The 19,470-nt window shown below is 36.6% G+C and overlaps 1 protein-coding gene across 6 annotated transcripts in view; it reads right to left on the bottom strand.

The window, feature by feature from the left end:
- The window catches only part of Ankrd17 (ankyrin repeat domain 17), a 136,377-nt gene that overhangs the window by 33,308 nt on the left and 83,599 nt on the right, over positions 1-19,470 (bottom strand). For all 6 annotated transcript variants that reach the window (XM_087908884.1, XM_087908882.1, XM_087908883.1 and 3 more), the window contains 8 exons: positions 10,711-10,822; positions 10,394-10,539; positions 7,012-7,154; positions 6,245-6,458; positions 5,577-5,752; positions 4,526-4,688; positions 1,690-1,785; positions 148-264 (listed from right to left, as the gene is read on the bottom strand). In XM_087908884.1, the coding sequence (XP_087765010.1) occupies positions 148-264; positions 1,690-1,785; positions 4,526-4,688; positions 5,577-5,752; positions 6,245-6,458; positions 7,012-7,154; positions 10,394-10,539; positions 10,711-10,822 (1,167 nt within the window). The remainder of the gene's footprint in view (positions 1-147; positions 265-1,689; positions 1,786-4,525; positions 4,689-5,576; positions 5,753-6,244; positions 6,459-7,011; positions 7,155-10,393; positions 10,540-10,710; positions 10,823-19,470) is intronic.

Here is a 19,470-nt window from a genome sequence, read left to right as displayed (position 1 = left end):
TAGAAATCAAATTTGGTTAAGTACTTGATCAGTATGATAAGTAATGCATGTTAATAGAGAACAAAACTAAACACCACGGAGACGATACATGAAGGGGAGAAACAGCAAAATGATATAGAATGGGCTCCATGTAAGAAAGTCCATTACCTTTTCCAGGTCTAGCTCCTCCAGCAGTATGCTGGCGTTCTTATTCGCTTCAGCAGCCTGCCTGTCTTTGGCTTGTACTATTGACTCCATACAAAGATGACACTTCTTCAGCATCTCCTGCAATGACAAGTTGGAGACATTTTCACCACATATACTCAGACTCTGAAAAACGCAACCTTCATTAAAGTACTTTAAAATGAACATTAGGCCAGGGATTGGGGAAGGGGGTTGTTTGGGAAGAAGTGATGTGTAGATAACAAATTGTACATTTCCAAAAAAAAAAAAAAAAAAAAAAAAAATTGAGAAAGAGCTTCCCATTTTCAAAATACACACTTAAAATATAGAAATCAAACATACTGCATATGCACAGTATACGTAAAAACATGTAAACAAAACAATCATGAATAATATAAACAAATCCAAAAAGCATTCAACATAACTACAATAAACTTTTTCCTACAAATGAGGTGAATGTCAACAGATACATGTAAAGCATATACAGGGGGTGGTGTTTAACTTAGTGATTTCAGTCTCAAAATAAAAAGCATAGGAATATTCCTTTAATTAGTATCATTAAAAAGCACCGGGCGGTGGGTGACGCATGTCTTTAATCCCAGCACTTGGGAGGCAGAGGGCAGGTGGAATCTCTATGAGTTCAAGGGCCAGTTTGAGGTCTACAAGAGCTAGTTCAGGACAGGCTCCAAAGCTACAGAGAAACCTTGTCTCGACCCCCCCCCCCCCCCCCAAAAAAGGAAAAACCAAAAAGCAAACAGGATTTTCTCCAGGTGTAATAGTGGTAGAGGTAGGCAGATTTTTGAATTCAGGATTAGTACAGTCTACAAACTGAGTTAAGAACATCAAGTTTTATACAGAGAAACCCTGTCTTGAAAATCCAAAATAAAATAAATTTTAATCAACCTCAACTGTCAACAAACAAACCTGCAATAGACATCCAAAGTAAGGCAAGGCAATGAATTAAAAAGGAAAGCTGATTAATTATCATGCAACAAAATATTATTTACATTTGTTGGCCTTTTCATTTCCAAATGAATATGGGTAGACAAACACATCACAAGCATAAAATGATAGTGGAAGATAGCAAATAGATCTCTAATCAGACTTTTTTTTCTTTGCTACATCTGCCATAATTCAAGTAAAAAAAATGTTGGATAGGATCTGTTCATCCTAGGAACAGAATAAAAGACCTGGGACAAGCCAAGAATACATGGCATCGGCGGGGTGGCGGTGGCGCTTGCATTTAATCCCAGCACTTGGGAGGCAGAGAAAGGGATCTCTGTGACTTTCAGGACAGCTAGAGCTGTTACACAGAGAAACCCTGTCTCCAAAAAACAAAAAACAAAAACAAACAAACAAAAAAGAATACATTACAAATCTAGGTAAACCTTTTAAAAGTTCATAAATATTAAACAAAACTGTTATATAGTATACTTTATCACTCATGCCGAGTTTATTGGCACAAAAGCTGTATTAACCAAAAGAAATCCTAGCTCATACATAAGGTAAATTTGAGCAATACATTACCTTATCGGTGATGGTGGCTATATACCGCATGCATTCAGAATCTGATGGAAATTGATTGACTTCTTTGACCAAGTAGCGTACCACCTTCACATGACCCTAAAAATAGATACCGCCAAATACAAGTTGCCAGTCATGCATGACAAGTACCTTTACCTGCTAAGCCATTTTGCCCAATCTGTTTGAGGTTATTTCCTTATCTCCCTTCTTTTTTGTAGTCCTGACTGTGCTGGAAGTCACTACAGACAGACCAGGTGGTCTTCCAGCTCATCTCTGTGAGCTTCTTTCTCCACTAGAGGCCAGTCTTGAAACTGTTCTGTGAGGGACTACCCCAGCCTCCAAAATAATGGAAATGCAGATGTAAAAAAAATTGGGGGTCTCTCTTCCCTTTAATTTGTATTAATTTATTTTATTTTCTTAAAAGTCTTTAAATGAATACTTACAATCTTTAAAATACCTCTAGGGCACAACTCATACAACACCTTCTCCAATAACATTCATTAAAAAGAAAGAGAAGAAGGGAGAGAAGGAATGTAGGAACACAGGAAGCTGTTGGACTTGATAGCCTATTCCTGTAATACCAGTACTTGTTGAAAATAAATGAGAACAATAACATAGGACTGCAGAAGTATTATAGAACTTAAAACAACCTCTATATGACATCCAATAGAGTGGGAACAGTTTGTTAAGGGGAGATTTAAACCACACAAAGAACAAAGAAAACAGTGAGAACGGGCATGAGCACTCTGGCTGCTGACAAAAGTCAGCAGACAGGATGTAAGACAAAGATCAAGCAACAACACGATCCTTCCATTAGGGATTCACAGTGGAAGGAGAGCTCTAAACACGCTATATTGAAAAGCAGACCAGTCAAGAGAATACTAACACAGTGGAGCAGCAAGGAAAGGCTAACTTGTTTGATGACTCAGCCAATATGCTTAGAGAATAAACCACTGAGAAGAGTAGATTTGAATGCTGAAGGGAAAAAGCAAGTGACCATGTAATGTAGTCCATGATAATCAGAAGCACAGTGGAACAAAGAACAAGAGTCAGTAACTAGGAATGGTGGTCCACACCTTTAGTTCTAGCACAGAAGTACGGGCAGGCAGAACTTTGCAAGTCTGAGGCCAGACTGGTGTACATAGCTAGCTGTAGGCTAGGCAACACTACAGAAAGACCCCGTTTCCAGAAAAGAAAAACAGGCCAAAGCCCAAAAATCATCAGCAACAAAATAAGAACTAGAATCAGAAAGGATGAGAAAAGAGCATGTCTTATAACTTATATACTAAAAACAGCCCAGGATTTAGCATCTACAAGGTATTTCCTGAATACTAGCTTTCTGTGTTGTTGGAATTGAGTCCACTGTCTCACACACACCAGACAAGCACTCTCTTGTTAAGCTATATCCCTAATGAGGGATTTGCTTAAAGTAATGCAATCTAAAATGCTTCAATACAATTTTAAAAAATTATATAGATGTATCTCCACTAGAAGGACAGAGGAAGAATGTTTAAGGTTCAAGCCCCATCTTACTTATATAGTGACTTTCAAGACAGCCTAGACCAAGAAATTGTGTCTCTACAAAAGCAAACAAATATAGTTCTTGAAATAAGTATCAAGTTAGGATAAAACAGAATTGAGTTATCAACACACACAGTTCCGTGCAACAGCACCGCAGAGGAGAAAAGGATGCTTTTGCTTCATTTAAAATTCTTATTTCTAGTTCTAACACTAATTTTTCAGTAAACTATTAATAGTGAGGTTTTCTTTGATTTGTTATTCCCTAATATTTAAAGCTAACAATAAGGTCATGCTTACTGTTGAACTCCTTTAGTTCTACTACTCTAGAGGCAAGACTAGCATCAAGTTCCAAGTCAAAACTGCATAGTGAGATCCTGTCTCAAAGTCGAGACAAAATACTGAAACCAAGCAACAACAAGCAAAAACCCCAATTAATAAATAAAATCAATGATAAAATGAAACCTAGTTTATTTTATAATGGTAATTTAAGAAAATATCTAAACATTAAAAGCGTAACTAGATTTTGAATGTGAAGCTTAGAATATCTGTGGTAATTTAAAAGTGGCTCCCATAAACCCATAGGGAGTGGCGCTATTAGGAGGTGTGGCCTTGGAGGAAGAGTGTCACTGTGGAGGTGGGCTCTGAAGTGTCATATGTGCTCCAGTCATACCCAGTGTCAAAGCTGACTTCCTGTTTCCTGCAGATAAAGATGTAGAATTCTCAGTTCTTTCTCTAGCTCCATGCCTGCCTGCATGCCAACACGTTTCACCATGACAATTAAGGACTAAATCTCAGAAATGTAAGCCACCCAATTAAATATTTTCATTTATAAGAGATGTCATAGTCATGGTGTCTCTTCACAGCACTAGAAATCCTAAGACACTATCTTTGTTTTATTTTACTTATTATAGAGTATGCATATGTTCATAATGTATGAATATGGATGCCTATGTGAGAACATGCATTTTGTAGAGGTTATAGGATAACTTTGTGGAGTTGGTTCTCTTTTTACCATTGTATAAGTTCCAGGGTTCATTCACAAGTTGCCAGGCTTGTATATCACCTACTTTTACCCACTGAGCTAGCTAGCTCATCCTAGAAGATCTTCTTAAAGGATTCCTTAGCTTTGATGTCTAATATGAATCACATTCACAGAATTTCTGAAATACTAGATCTATCTGGTTTGCAAGTAGAGCATTACTACTTTCATCAAAGCTATTACATCATAAAAATGAATCTAAAAATAAACACGAAGCCAAGATCTCCCTAGCACAGATCACCATGTGCAATGCAAACGAACGAGAATGAGGTGTGCTACCTTTCTAAATGCGGCCATGAGAGGTGTTATCTTGCGGTTATCTGCTGCATCTACATCTGCACCTGCTTGCACCAGCAGCTGAACCACATCTAGGTGTCCACCATTTGCTGCTAGCCACAGCGGAGTATTCCCCTTCTTGTTCCGCACATCGATATGAGCTCCCCTGGAAATGAACGACAGACAGCATTTTCTTACATAAGATGGAATGATAGGGACGGCAGCTAAAAAAATCAGCTGCTGTGAAAATTTAAAGAGGAAAATACTCGAGGATGAATGCACTTTTAGAATTTTATTACAGAGAATTTCTATCTATTACTATCAAATTAAATATCTATATATTCAATCTGTTTCCCTTATTTACAAATGACTATGTAACTCTGAATTCCAACATGGATGCTTTTGTATCCACGTATTTACAGTACCGGGGGGGGGGGGGGCTTTAGTTAGTGCTCAGTTTAGACTCAGAATCTAATATTACGTATGTGGGGGTGCCTACAAAAAAATTAAGATTTTATTTTATTGGCTTTTTAAGACAGGGTTTCTCTGTAGCTTTGGAGCCCGTCCTGAAACTAGCTCTTGTAGACCAGGCTGACCTCCAACTCACAGAGATCCACCTGCCTCTGCCTTCTGAGTGCTGGGATTAAAGGCATGTCACCACTGCCCGGCTAAGATTTTATTTTATTTTAAGATATAGTCAACCCTGGCTGTCCTGGAATTCACTATGTAGACCAGCCCATCCTCTAAATCAGAAGTCTACCTGCCTCTGTCCCCTAAGAACTGCGATTAAAGGCATGTGCCACTACAAGCACAGCACAGCTAGTCACTGACAAGCATTTTTCTTAAAACCTAGCAGGCAGCTACTAAATAACTAAAAGTAATAGCTGCCCTCATCCTGTCTGATACTGAATAGTTACTATCAACTTATAGACTAAAGCAGTGTAAGAATGGAAAACGTAGGTTACAGAATTACATTTTATTTTGTGCACAGTGACAGTGCCCAGGAAATGATTAACACTTACATTCACAAACAAAGGATATGCTCATAACATACCTGCCAATAAGAAGTTCACAAAATTTATAATGCCCTTTATCTGCTGCTATGGTTAAAGCTGTATCTCTTGAGGAGGGCACTGGAGGGGCATTAACATCAGCACCTTTGTCCAAAAGAACTCGGCCCACCTCTGCATACCCACCAGAGGCCGCTTCCATTAGTGGTGTGAGGCCAGTCTAGGTTTAATGGAAAATAAATAAATAAAAAAAAAAAACAATAAAAAAAAAAAACTATGGAAAAGACCAGAAATAGCCAAAATGTTAACAATCTCGGGAGCAACATGATTCTACAGATTCATAAATTTGTACTGACAGTTATTGTTGAATTATATTTAATTAAAACATTTATTTACCTAAAATCAGAGGTATGGTGAAAAGGATTTGAATAAGATCCAAGTCCAATGATGTGAATGACAGTACATGTTTCCTGTCCTTTCAAAATAATCGCACTGTTTTCAGTTAATTAACCTATCAATAATACTTAAAAAAGCATATGCCCAAGTATTTTCATGACTTCAGCCATACAGTAGATTAATGTGATAGAAAGTCATAAAATCATAACTTGTACAATAAACCTGTTCTTTCATGTCTAAAACCATTTCTTTCAGATATGTATTTTGCCTCCTTGACAAAGCTCTGATAAATGGCAAGTTTCAGCATCTTTCTTACCTTAGCTCTGTGTTCAACATTTGCTTTTCTATCAAGTAGAAGACTAACCACTTCAGTTCTTCCTTGGAAGCAGGCTAAGGTAAGGGCAGTGTTCCGATTGGTTTCTATTTGAGCATTTATGTCAGAGCCCATGTCTAAGAGGAGCTTAACTGCAGCTGTATGCCCGTTCATAGCTGCTAACATCAGTGGAGAAATGCCCAATTTGCTACCAGTTCTGGAGGTAAAAAATAATAGGGAAACAATGTGTGTCACAGCAGAGAAACGGCAACGACAAAAAAAAATTGAATATAATTTTTCTCCTGTTCTTTTGAGACAGAGTATCCTGTAGTCCAGGCTAGTTAGCTACTAGCTGAGAATGACCCTGAACTGATTCTTCTGCCTCAATCTCCCAAGCACTTCAATTACAGCCGTGGACCCACCTACCAAGTCTGGCTAAAACTCTTTGTTTCTGTAGCATTATTTAAAATTTTAACTACTTTTCTCAGTCCTTGCAACTTTTGAGATACTATTAAAACTTCCTTTTAGCAGATGCCAAATAACCAGCTAGGCTACCGCTTTAAAAAACACTAACAAAGATATTTCCTTTAAGCTCCCTAAGAAACAATAGTTTGTAATTTTCAGTAATAGCAACATTCTAAGTTCTTGAATACTTTAAATTTTATAACTTTATGAAAACTTTACATCACTAAAATAGTTGCAAAAATTTATACCACAATATTCTTAATAAAGTGTCTACAGACAAAAATAAATAAATAAATAAAGCTTGCCTAGAATTGATCTCTGCTCCTGCATTTAGCAATATTTTGATGATGTTCACGTAGCCACCAGAAGCAGCCAGGCTTAGAGGTGTGTAATCAGAAACATTCCTGTGTTCTTTATTTGCACCCCGAGCTAACAGCAGCTCCACCACCTAGTAGGGAAAAAAAATAAAAAATAAAAAATAAAAAAAGGTGAGAAGTATACTTTCTAAAGTCATATCAATTTCAGAAGTATATTTCTGGGTATTTTGCCTGGTATATAACAAAATGAGAAAACTTCTTTATAGTTTTAGGCGACAAGATTCTTAAAAGTCAACAGACAACAGAAATCTCTCAAGTTAAAAAAACAAACAAGGTTAAGAAATCTAACAAATTCTCACAGAAGATTTAGACCTCAAACGTTGTAGGATGTCATTTAAAAATGAATACTTTTGTTACTTTTATTATAAAGTTATAAAGGAAAACATGAGATAAGATTCATTTTATATGTACACATGAAAACACTAGAATTTGAGACAGGGCCTCACTATATTAGGCTGGTAGCAAATTCAGAGATCTGACTGCCTCCCCTCCCAACCGCTAAGGTTAATGGTGTGCACCATGACATCTGGCAATCAATATTTGTTTGTTGTTACAGAAGAGTTGAAAAATGTTTCCATGTTTTACCTTAACAACTTTAATATTATTCTGTGCCTGTGGGCAGAGCATCAAATTTTACTTGGTAACAGAAGCTTGGGCGCATTACTTTTTAAGATGCTGGCCAACTGATCCCAAGAGCAGCTGTCCTATTTATACCCTAGCAACAATACAGGAGTTCTGGCTGTTACTCTTCTGGGTCTCAAGAGCATTTCTGAGAGCCAAAACCATTATGTGTTTAGATAAACTAAACATTACTTCGATTAAAGCTAGCAAGACTACATGGTTTTACTTTTCATTTATTTAATTTCTTGTAAATTTCTATACACTCAGGGCATATGGAATGTGGATGGGAAGGCAAAGGACAACTTTCAGAAGTTGGCTCTCACCATCCGCCTCACCAAGGCATATTGCGCACTCTTACACGAGTCACCAAGCTTGTGTTTTTCTTTTTCTTACTACATTTATTAATTAGCATGTGTCGAAAAGTCAGACTGTTAGGCTGGGTGGCAAATATCTCTACATATTAGGCCATCTGCTGGTCTATGATTTGTTTTGTTTAATGTCAGTGTCTTCCTATAGAGCCCCGACTGAATTCAATGCCCAGAGGGTCCAGTCACGAGCCAATAGGCATGAGCTAGCAAGTCTATTCTAAATGGCTTGAGAATTTCATAGCATTTGAAAAAATAAATGCTTGCAAATTTCATTTTCTCTAAACATTTTTCTGTAATTTTATAGTGAACTGACTTTCCTAATCATACCAACTATTTCACAATACCTGTTATAATGACACCAAATGAAAGCAATGTGTTTCTAGGCAGTTTCATACCAGAAAGTAGACTCTTAAGTTATCCTGGCTTGGTTAGTTCCTTGTGGTGCTAAGGATGATAAACCCCTTAGAACATGCTAGTCAATCATATTTACTGATGATTATATCTCCATCCCACATGTTTGATTTTAGATATAAAAAACTCACAAGTGTGGCTTACTGCTTTTAAATGAAGGTACTTTATTCATTTGATTTAAAATTAAAATATTTGTCAATGTGTGAAAAAATACTAAATTCAAGCTAAATCATATTGAAAAATTTAAAGTAATACTTAGCCTCAAAAATTTTCATTATCCATCCTCATATTTTAATGTGAAATGGATAGGAATCTAGTGTGGTGGTTTGAATAAAATGGTCCCCGTAAGCTCATATATTTGAATACTTGTCATAAGGGAGTAAAGCTATATTTGAGAACGATCAGAAGGTGTGGCCTTGTTGGAGGAAGTGGATTCCTTAGGGTGACCTTTCAGGTTTCAGAAGTCGGAATCTCTTTTTCTTCTTGCTACCCATAGATTCTGATATACAATTCTCAAACTATTTCTCCATTACAATGTCTGCTTGCATGCCACTATGATCCCTGCTGTGACCATAAAGAACTAAATCTCTGAAACTGTAAGCCTACAATGAAATGCTCTTTTATAAGAACTGCTGTGGTCAGGACATCTCTTCACAGCAATAGAATAGTGATGAAGAAAGGTTTTTAATTTTATTATTATTGTTTTGTTTATTAAAGGCATTGTCTCCCTGACTGGACTAGAGCTCTCTATAAAGAACAAGCTGGTCTCAAACTAAGAGACCTACTTGCCTCTGCATACAGAATATAGAGATTAAAGCATGGGCTACCACATCCTGCTAATTTTAAAGACTTTCTCCACCTCTACTGTGCATTACAGATGAAACAATCAGAAAGGAGCAATACAACAGAACAGGTACTATGTTATCACCACAAGCATGAAACATTGTATGGGGGAAAGGAACATAGGATTAGCCTAAATAAAAAGTTACCAAGAAACAATCCATGTGTGTATCATGCCTTTGTTTTTAATCTATAATGCAAAGGAGCTCTAACCTTTTATATATATTTGTACCATTTTTTTTTAACATTTCCCACTCTTGGATAGGAACTATAAAAATATCTTTTACTAGTTTGTTCTAAAAACCAAGTTACCTAGGGATCGAAAAAAAGATAAATTTTAAAAACTGCTTTGATTTTTATTATTGTGTGTTACATGGGATCAAATACAGGTACATGTACCACAGTGAGCATGTAGGGGTCAAAGAACTAAAGAACTACTTTAGAAAGTCCTTTCCTTCCATCCATGCAGAGATCTGGAGTTATCAGTCCTGTTCAATGACCCATTTTAAAGGTGAATGGGAAATTAACAAGGATGACAGGGTGGTTTCTAGATCGAAGATTGGTAAATTCTGAATCCATAAAGATATTATAATTGAATTATTTAGCCTATATTCCCTGTAGAGATGTTTGGGGGGGGAGGGCGGGAACTAGGTTAACCAGCTAATTATTACATGCTATTAGACATAAAACTGACAACTTCAGGGGTTGATTTCCTTGGACCTATATGACCAACTTCTGTCATTTGGTCTGTCTGAAGTTCTAGAACATGAAGGATTAGTATACATAAGCACTGCACATCTCATCTACAATGGCTCAATCTTTTTCTTAAAGGCAAATGCAATACAAAGGATTCTTATAGCAGGTACTACTTATAGACGAACAGGACTGTATGTATATACACTATGTGACTTAATGGGGAATATTATACTAACCCTACTCTTGCTAATATGCAGTAATTTAAGTTACTGTGATAACTATAACAGGCAAAATGTTTCTATATGAAAAAGAAATACATGAGTAGATACATATTTGCTAAACAGAAAAGAAATTGCACTAAGAGGAAATGGTACCTCTTGTCTGCCCCCAGAACAAGCCAAGGATAGTGGTGTGTCCTTGGTTCTTTCTGATTGGGCTTCAATGTCTGCACCATTATCCAGCAATATTTCTACAACGCCAACATGACCAGCTGTAGCAGCCAAAATGAGTGGAGTAAAACCTAAAAAACAAATAAACAAAAAGATCTGCTTACAACATGCTAAGCAAAGAAACAGTAACAACTGTTTTCCAATATAATTAAGCACCAATACATGGTTAGAAATTAATTGTTTCTAAATTCATATTTCCCACAAAACTTCTATAAAGTAATACTAACAAAAATAAGGGCTACCTTTTTTGTCTCGATGTTCAATACTAGCTCCTCTTTCTAGTAGTGTTTGTACCAGTTCCTCATGGCCACCAGCACAGGCAAGCGTTAGTGCAGTATCATGATTACTCTCAGTCTATAAAGAGAAAAGAAAAGCCATTAGTTTAACTAGTTCATTTAAATAACCATCCAGTGTTAAGGTCAAAAACACAGATACATATGTGCCTCCCTATGTTACATCAAGACCTCAAACGATGTGGCCCTGCCTCAGGCTTCTTACTGATTTCTAGGATTACAGATGCATGCCACCAAGCCAGGCTTACACGAAGCATTTGGATGGTATATGGTTTACTGCCAAGCTCACCAATAAGAAGTCAATGGTTTGTTGTTTCCTTTTTCCTTTGTTGGTAGTAGTGGATCTGCCTCAGCTGAGGGTGACCTTGAACTGTTTGTCCCTCGTTGCCACTACCATTGGAACACTGAAATTACAAATCTGCTCCATATGCCTAACGTTAGTGATCTTTCTAGGTATGCACATAATATTCTAACTTTATAAACAATTACTAATCCAACCGAAGGGAAAAAAGGATTGTTTTCTATCACATGCTAATTTCAAGTATAAAATTGAGGAAAAAACCAGTGTGAGTTCAATTTTGCTCTCACATATTAATAGAGTAACGTCTGTTTCTATTTCAAATAAATTTGTTTACATTTTTGGGGTAAAACTTCACTGTACCCAAGTATGGCCTTGAACTTACATCACTCCTTCAGCCTCTGCCTCTCTATTGCTATTACAAGCATGTGTTAGCAAGCCTGACCTAATGTGTGTAACACACTTGGAAATGCATGTAGACAGGCATACAGAAGAGTGATTCTTAAAAACAAAAACATAGAATGTAGGAATGGCAGGTGCCCAGGGCCTAGCTGAGAAGAGAGTGTGAAAAGAAAAGGACTATCCAGAGTGCTCTGGAGATCAGAAGAGAATTCCTCTGGTGTCTTCAGCTGATGCTCAACAGCCCATGTACAAAGGAAATTATCAGAGGGCAGAAGTAGATCAGGAACAACACCAAGAGCAGAAACACAGGTCCTACCACAGCTAGAGCAGGAAATCATGGAGAGTCCTCTCTGCAGAGACCAAATGAATTGTGTTGGACCCATAAAAATCAAGCTGAAAAGCAACCTTTTCATATATAAAAACAGCGCAGTGTGGTTCAAACACACTTGATTCCAGCACTCAGGAGGTAGAGGGAGTAGGATTTCTGAGTTCTAGGCCAGGCTGGCTCATATAAAGCTAGTTCCAGAACAGTCAGGGTTGCTACAAAAAGACTGGCCTCAACAAACAAAAACAAAACAAACAAGCAAACAAAAAAAATTAATAAACAACTGTTTTCAAGTAACTTAGATGTGTTTAAAAATAAAGATTGTAATTGAGATAGGATATTGTATAATTTAAGTTCTGGACAGATGTGTGAATGAACATGGCTAGTGGGTACTAAGGGACTCATACCTCTGTTTCTTTCTGAGACAGGATCTCACTATGTATCTCAAGAGGGTCTCCAATCATGAACAAGGAAAATGCATGTGAATAGTACCATGCCTAGATTTTAAGATAATCTTTAATTTAATTAATCAGCCTAATTATTGAAAAGTGCTTTCAATAAAAAGTCTGGAAAAACGAACACGTGAATGTACTTTTTCAGTTATGCAATAACATTTAAATATAAATAAAGGTATTTCCAATATAATTCATATATAAAATTGAAAAGTAGTATAACAGGATGGCAAAACTCTGGAGGAGAAGCCTCTGTCATGAAATATTTTCAACACCGAAACAATTCTCAGGTAAAGCAAATGATGTGATCATTTAACTATAAACTCAACATACACACCAATTTTCAAGACTTAACCTATGAAATAAAACTCCAGAAAAAAAAAAAAGTTTTATGACTAATTCCTTTTAAAAAAAAAAAAAGGACTATGAGACTAGATCTCTATAGTCCTGACTCTCTTGGAGCTCTGTATGTAGACCAGGCTGGCCTTTAAAAAAATTGGGGTAGGTTTTTCTTCTTTTGGGGGGACAGGAGGGAGTGTCTCATTTTGAAGCCCTGACTACCCAGAACTTCCTATACAGACCATAGAGATCCACTGTTTCCTGCGCACTGGGATCAAAGGAGTGTGCCACCATATTTTGTTCTTTTTACTTTGTAATGAGATAACTAAAAATGGTCTAAAATATTTCTCTTTTTCCTTTGTGGCTATTAAATTAGTCGCACTATATAACTGGGGTTGGCCTGGAAACTCAATTCTACCTGAACCTACTGAGAGCACAAGTCATATGCCACTGTATCTGGCAAACTCCATCTTTATCCTTGATAATATGTTTATATCTCTATTACCACACTAAAAAAGAAAAAAACATCTTTGGTTTGTTTTTGAGAAAGGCTCTCACTATATAGACCAAGAGGGCCTTGAACTCACAGGTCCAACCACCTCTTCCCCTCTAGCACTGAGATTTAAGATTTGGCGCACCAAGTCCAGTCCACTAAATCCTTGAAAACTTTATGAATTTATGCTATATTTTCATTCTCAACCTACATGTAATATTTTGTCCAGAATACATTACACTAACTGAACGTTGAAGAAATGACAATAGGTATAACTTCAAATATTCAAAGACTATTACTAATAACACTTAAATATTTATAGTGCTCTTATATAATAATATTTACATAATACAAGAAGTCATACCCTCCCAATAACTGTGAAAGCCAAACTCCATTACAAAAAACTAAAAGACAAAAAGTGAAATTGATCAAGAGTCAAGAAACGAGAAAAGCATACTAGTCAGTGATGGAGAGGGAGCCACAATAGCTGCTCTGCAGAAGAGCCACTGACTGCAGAGATCAGGGATGGCCACAAGGGAGGTGCACCAACTACAACAGCGGAGGACATGAGACTGCAGTGAGTGCCGGCTCTGGACGCCAGTACATGATCTTCATTCCAAGTTTTGTATTTTTAACAAAAGAAAGAAAAGGAACCACGTCTGATTTCACAGAAAAGGCAACAAAAAGCTCAGAAACACAACTTTCTGATGGCCAAATTAAACTGGTAACCAAAGATGAGCCTTCTAGATAGCAAACTGCTCGAACCCCATCACAAAGCTCTGAGGGAGACTGTTAAATACACATGGCCTACATCTTCTCTTTTAAGTGTAAGGGACTCAACAATAGATTTAGGTTAAAAAGGAAGAAAAATTTCCTTCGGGCACTTTTCTAACTTAAATACACAAAAATATACAAAAATTAAAAAAGACAACCACAAAAAAATTTTAACTGTCAGTATATACTATCCCTCATTATAAAGCATAAATTTAATATTAATTAAAATCATCACTTTCCACAGGTTTACAAAGTGAATACCTGTCATTCTACAGGATCTTGCTAATTACTGTACAGTCGATTTGAAATTAAGTTCAAGCAATTTTAAAGCTTATTAAACTATACATTTTAAGAAGTAAAAAAATATTTTTAAGCATGAGAAGGCCCGTTCCATTTTTACAATAAGAACTGGAAGTAACAAGTATTTTTAAGAGAACACAGGAACTTAAAGTTCAGAAAGATTGCTTCTATCCCCCAAGACATTAACCCAATTTCAAATTGTTACTGTCCTGTGTTATAGCCCACGAGTAAAAAAATGACTGTATGGTTTAATATAAACAATGACTGACAGTGAACAGAAAGAAAGAGTGTCTGAGAGGGAAAGTACAGGAAGGATCCTTAGAAGACTTAACATCGGACACGGGTCAAGCAGTTATTTTACTCCTTTATCAAGTACCCAGGGCAAAGTCTCAAACATAGAAAAAAAATGGGGGAAAGGGAAGTGTGTAAAAAAAAAAAAAAAAACCTAAGTGTGCACGTGTGTATTTATAAAACTGGGCATATGCAAGGCAGCAGCAGCAGCACTCAGATTGAGGGTGGAATCGGGGAATCTGAGTTTGAGGCCAGGCTGTCTACATAGTGAATCCCAGGACAGCCAAGATTTCACAGTGAGAAACTGTCTCCAAAACAAACACCTACTAAACTATTTACATGATTAAGTGAGAGAAGAAACGTGCAGGTGATATGGCCACACACACGACTTAGTTCAAAGAATCACAAAATATATGAGTGCTGTAGAAAAAAAGAAAACCTTTAATGAGCTAATTATTATGCAGTCCGAAAACTCTCACTGAGAAAGTACACCTATTATTCCTAAATTAATTACATTTAAAACAGGGAAGAACTAAAATAGCTCAACCTTTTTATATACCTGCAAAAAAAAAAAATCTTCATAATTTCAAATAGTTCATCTTATACAGCTAGATTATATATAAGAGTTTAAGGAATAGAGTAAAACTTCAGGATATCAAATAAATGAGAGAAATCAGTAAAATTAAACTTAATAATGTATCTGAAAGTATTTCAGATAGCAGTTGAAAGTGTTAGCATATTTTTTATGAGACAATATCTTTATTAATGTAGGCTGCCATCGGGACTTCCCTTACTTGAGTGCTTAAGAGGCCAGAAAAGGGAACGAATTCTCCTGGAGTCTGAGTTAGAGTGCCATGTGGGTGCTAGAAACCATCTCTCCAACTGCAAGATTTTGAGATAGGGTCTTGTTATACATGCCTGGCTAGGTAGCCTCCATCCAACTCAGCCTCCAGCCTCAGACGTCCAAATGCTGGGATTCTAGGCACGTGAATATACATACCCAGAAGATAGTAGAAGGCCTTAATGCCTGTTTCATATAGTTAATTTCCTCCTCATTTCCTCATTACTTATTATATCAATACAGTGAATTTTTTATCTGGATTACAAAATCGGTAAGAATATAGAAAAACATTTAAGTACCTTTAGACAATTGAAGATAAAATTGTGGTGCAGGAGAATTATCTGTATTTTGTCAATCATGTATTTAAAAAAAAAAAAACGCTGATTGGTCAGGCAAGAAGTATAGGCGTGTCAACCAGACAGAAAGTAGAGGCGGGGCAAAGAGAACAGAAGGCTAGGAAGGAGGAAGCCCATTTCTCCATTCCTGCCCAGACCACAGAGAAGCAAGATGTGACCTGCCCTGTTGGAAAAGGTACTGAGCCACGTGGCTAACATAGAAGACAATAATGGGTTAATATAAGCTATAAGAGTTAACAAGAAGTCTGAGCTAATGGGTCAATCAGTTTATAACCTAATGTAGACTCCGTGTGATTTTCTTTGGGACTTGCCGGCTATGGGGTACCAGGCAGGACAGAAACCCCAACAAGCCAGCCGCCATGTTACAAAAATGCAACTTCATTAATTTTGTTTCACTCTTTTAAGAGTTGGAGGAGGTAGTATTCAAGAGTCTCATTCTATACTCCACTGAGATTATCCTCCTATTTCAAACTTTCAAGTTTTAGGCTCACAGAAATGAGTTGCTATGCCCAACTATAATTTACATTCAGCTATAATTCAAGTCTTGATGCATAACAAGTTAAGCTTAATAGCTCATGAAACCCAGGTAGTCATCAATATGCTATGTAGATGACATTGAATTTAGATTTTCCTTACTCAACCCATGTGCTGGGATTAGAGATATAAACAAACATACTAGTTTTTATATGATGCTGGGGAAATCAAACCCAGGATTCTGAACATACTAGGTAGTACTCTACCAACTGAGCCACATTTCCAGCCCACCTACACCTCTGAATAGATAGTAAGGGATGGAAATAATGTATAATAATTTTTTATTCACTTTTCTCACATTACTTCTAATTCGAGAAAAGTTCATAATAGTTTGAGAATAACAAAGATAAGCAGGTCACATACATATGATGTACCTATGATAGCAAAGAAGCTTAAATGTTAAAAGACCGTGAACAAAACAATTAGTCCTTTCTTATACTTAGTGTCTGTGAGAGTCAATAAAATTTCACAATCAAAATAAAAATTTAAATCAGGAGTACCCAAGTTAATCTCCATTTTATCTACTGCCACGAAACCTTTTGCTCAGTTTGTGCGAGGGCTCAAATGCACCTTCTGCATATCTGAATAGCATCATTAGAATGAAAGATTCTCTATCTCATGGAAGAGTTTAATCTCTTACAAATACTCATCAGTCTGATATTTTTCAGTTTTTCATTTGTGTCTTCCATCACAATTTCGTCCTATACACAAAAATATTCACGGCATCAGAGTTCATGGAATTTTTACTTTAGTATCAAATATTTTTAGAGGAATTTTATTAAAAAAAAAAGAGAGAAAGAAAAGGATTCTTAAAATTTTTACTGAGGTACCTGCTTGGTACAGAAGCAAATTCTTTAAATTAACTTCAAAAATTAAGTCAGGAAGAAGTGCAATCATTAATCATCATTTTGACTGTTCTTGCCCCCAGATATCTAGACAAAGCATTCAAACATAACTCGTGTTAGGCAAAAATGCAACAAAAGTTTTAAAAAGCTTCAATACAGAAACCAGATAGACAGGGCTTTAAAAAATGTTTTTTTTTTTTGTTTTTTCAGATTCGTGTATTTCACGTGTGTTTTGTGATGCCTTTATGTATGTGCATCACATGCATGCCTAGTGCCCTTAAAGGCCAGAAGAGGGAGCTGGATGACCTGGATAGTTGTGAACCACCATACTGGTATTGAAGGGAGAGACCCTTGAAAGAGAAACAGGTGTTCTGAACTGCTGAGCTGTATTTTTAAGGAACCATAACCAAATCTTTAAATATAAACGAAAGTTTACTTATGCAAATATTCAGTTAACTTACATGACTTTTGGGTAAACAATATCACGAGTGTATGATATTTCCCAGCAATACTTTAGGACACAAAAAAGGGTTCAGTGATTACGTGAGCTTGCTGCTCTTGCGGAAAACCACTGTTCAATTCCCAGGACCCACATGGCAGCTAAAGGCTGGGTAAACCAGGGAATTCTGCCTCCATGGAGACCAGGCATGCTTGTGGTACACAGAAAAAAACAAAACAAAACAAAAAAAAAACGCAGTTCAAACACCCACACATAAAACAAACACATAAAAAAATTGAAACAAAATAAGCCTGAGCATGTTAGTACGCACCTTTAATCCCAGCATTTAGGAGACAGAGGCAGGTGGACCTCTGGGACTAAGTGCAGCTTAGTCTAAAGAGTGAGACCCTATCTAAAGATAAATAAAAATCACATATAAAACAATAAACTAAAAAAAAGACTTTAATAAAATAACAAACTCTCAAACTTGGAAATATATGTTTTTAATTGTATATACATATGCTTCTTGAAATAAAAATTTATAAAAGTCTGGTTGTAAGTCCTAACAGCATGTACTTCCTTCATTCTACATATTAAACAAAATATTATAAATATAGCATATACACCTTTTCTTTCTCTTACTTTACCTTTTTAATAGTCCCTCCTGATACTTCTTAGCCTTTCCTTCCTTCCTTTTAAATTCACTTCACTGATGTTGTGATTCAAGGTCTTCTGTAGCCCCGATGGCCTTAGTCTTACTATATAGGAACTTCATGCCTTCTACCTTGCAAGAACTGGGATTAGAGACTTAAAACATCAACTTGCCACATTTTGGCCTTTTTCAAGATAAAACAAACTAAGTTTGTCAACCCATTCTTGCCCTGTGACTTAGTTCATGCTCAAGTTATGAAGTGTATGTGTGTGTGTGAACACAATATAGTACACATAAAGGTAACGGGACAACTGGTAGGAGGTGGCTTTCTTCTTCCACTTCATGAGTTACAGGAATCAAACTGAGTGAGGCTAATTAGGATAGGTGGTAAGCACATTTAACCACTGAAGGATCATGCCACCCAAAATCAACTAAATTTTATTTATTTATTGAGACATTATGCAGGCCTCATTGGCCTCACATTCACATCTACCTGTCTCTGCCTCCTGAATGTTGGGAACCAAAATATTTTTAATAGAACTGCTTTCTTAATAGATCTCAAGCTTTGTAAACTATAACAGTATCTTTCTCCATCCATATACATATTCCTTCAGATAATCCAAAGAAAGTGTTTCTATTCCCTCATTTAAAATTGCATAAACTCACAACATATTTCCTCAAACCATATGTAATTCCATCATAATCTTAAAGTTAGGTATGATGATTCATGCCTTTAACTCCAGCACTCAGGAGGATTAAACAGGAGGATTCCTAGGATTACAGCCCGACTGGGCTACACAGAGACCCTGTCTCAAAGGGAAAAGTTATATAATGCAACTAAGGACATATAGTATATACAAACATACAGTTCATAAAGTTCCATCGTCCAGGACTTTACTCCATCACTGATCTATAGTTCAAGTCTCAGCAGTTTCTTTCATAAACAACCCATTACCTATTTAAGAAAATACATAGCCAGGCAGTGGTGGTGCATGCCTTGAATCCCTGAATTCAAGAGGCAGAAACAGGCAGGTCTCTGTGAGTTCAAGGCCAGTCTGGTCTACAGAGCAAGTTCCAGGACAGGCATCAAAGCTACAGAGAAACTCTGTCTCGAAAACAAACAAAAAAGAAAATACACACCAACCCTAATTTTGTTCTACTGAGACAGGGTGTCATGTAGCCTAGACTAGCTTAAAATTGTTACATAGCTGAGGCTGACCTTGAACTCATGGTCCTCATGACTCTCCTTCCCAAAGGCTGGGATCACAGCTGTGGTTTCATTTTAATCTTACATAAGCTACTTCTTTTTACATTCTAGTACTTTCTAAACTAAATCTAATCTTTGAAGCTCAGCCAGGCCTGGGATTA

Source organism: Myodes glareolus, chromosome 8, assembly GCF_982192425.1.
Source record: "Myodes glareolus chromosome 8, mMyoGla1.1, whole genome shotgun sequence".
Lineage (NCBI taxonomy): Eukaryota > Metazoa > Chordata > Mammalia > Rodentia > Cricetidae > Myodes > Myodes glareolus.
The sequence above is the reverse complement of the archived record's forward strand: the minus strand, read 5'-3'. Positions and strand labels throughout refer to the sequence as shown.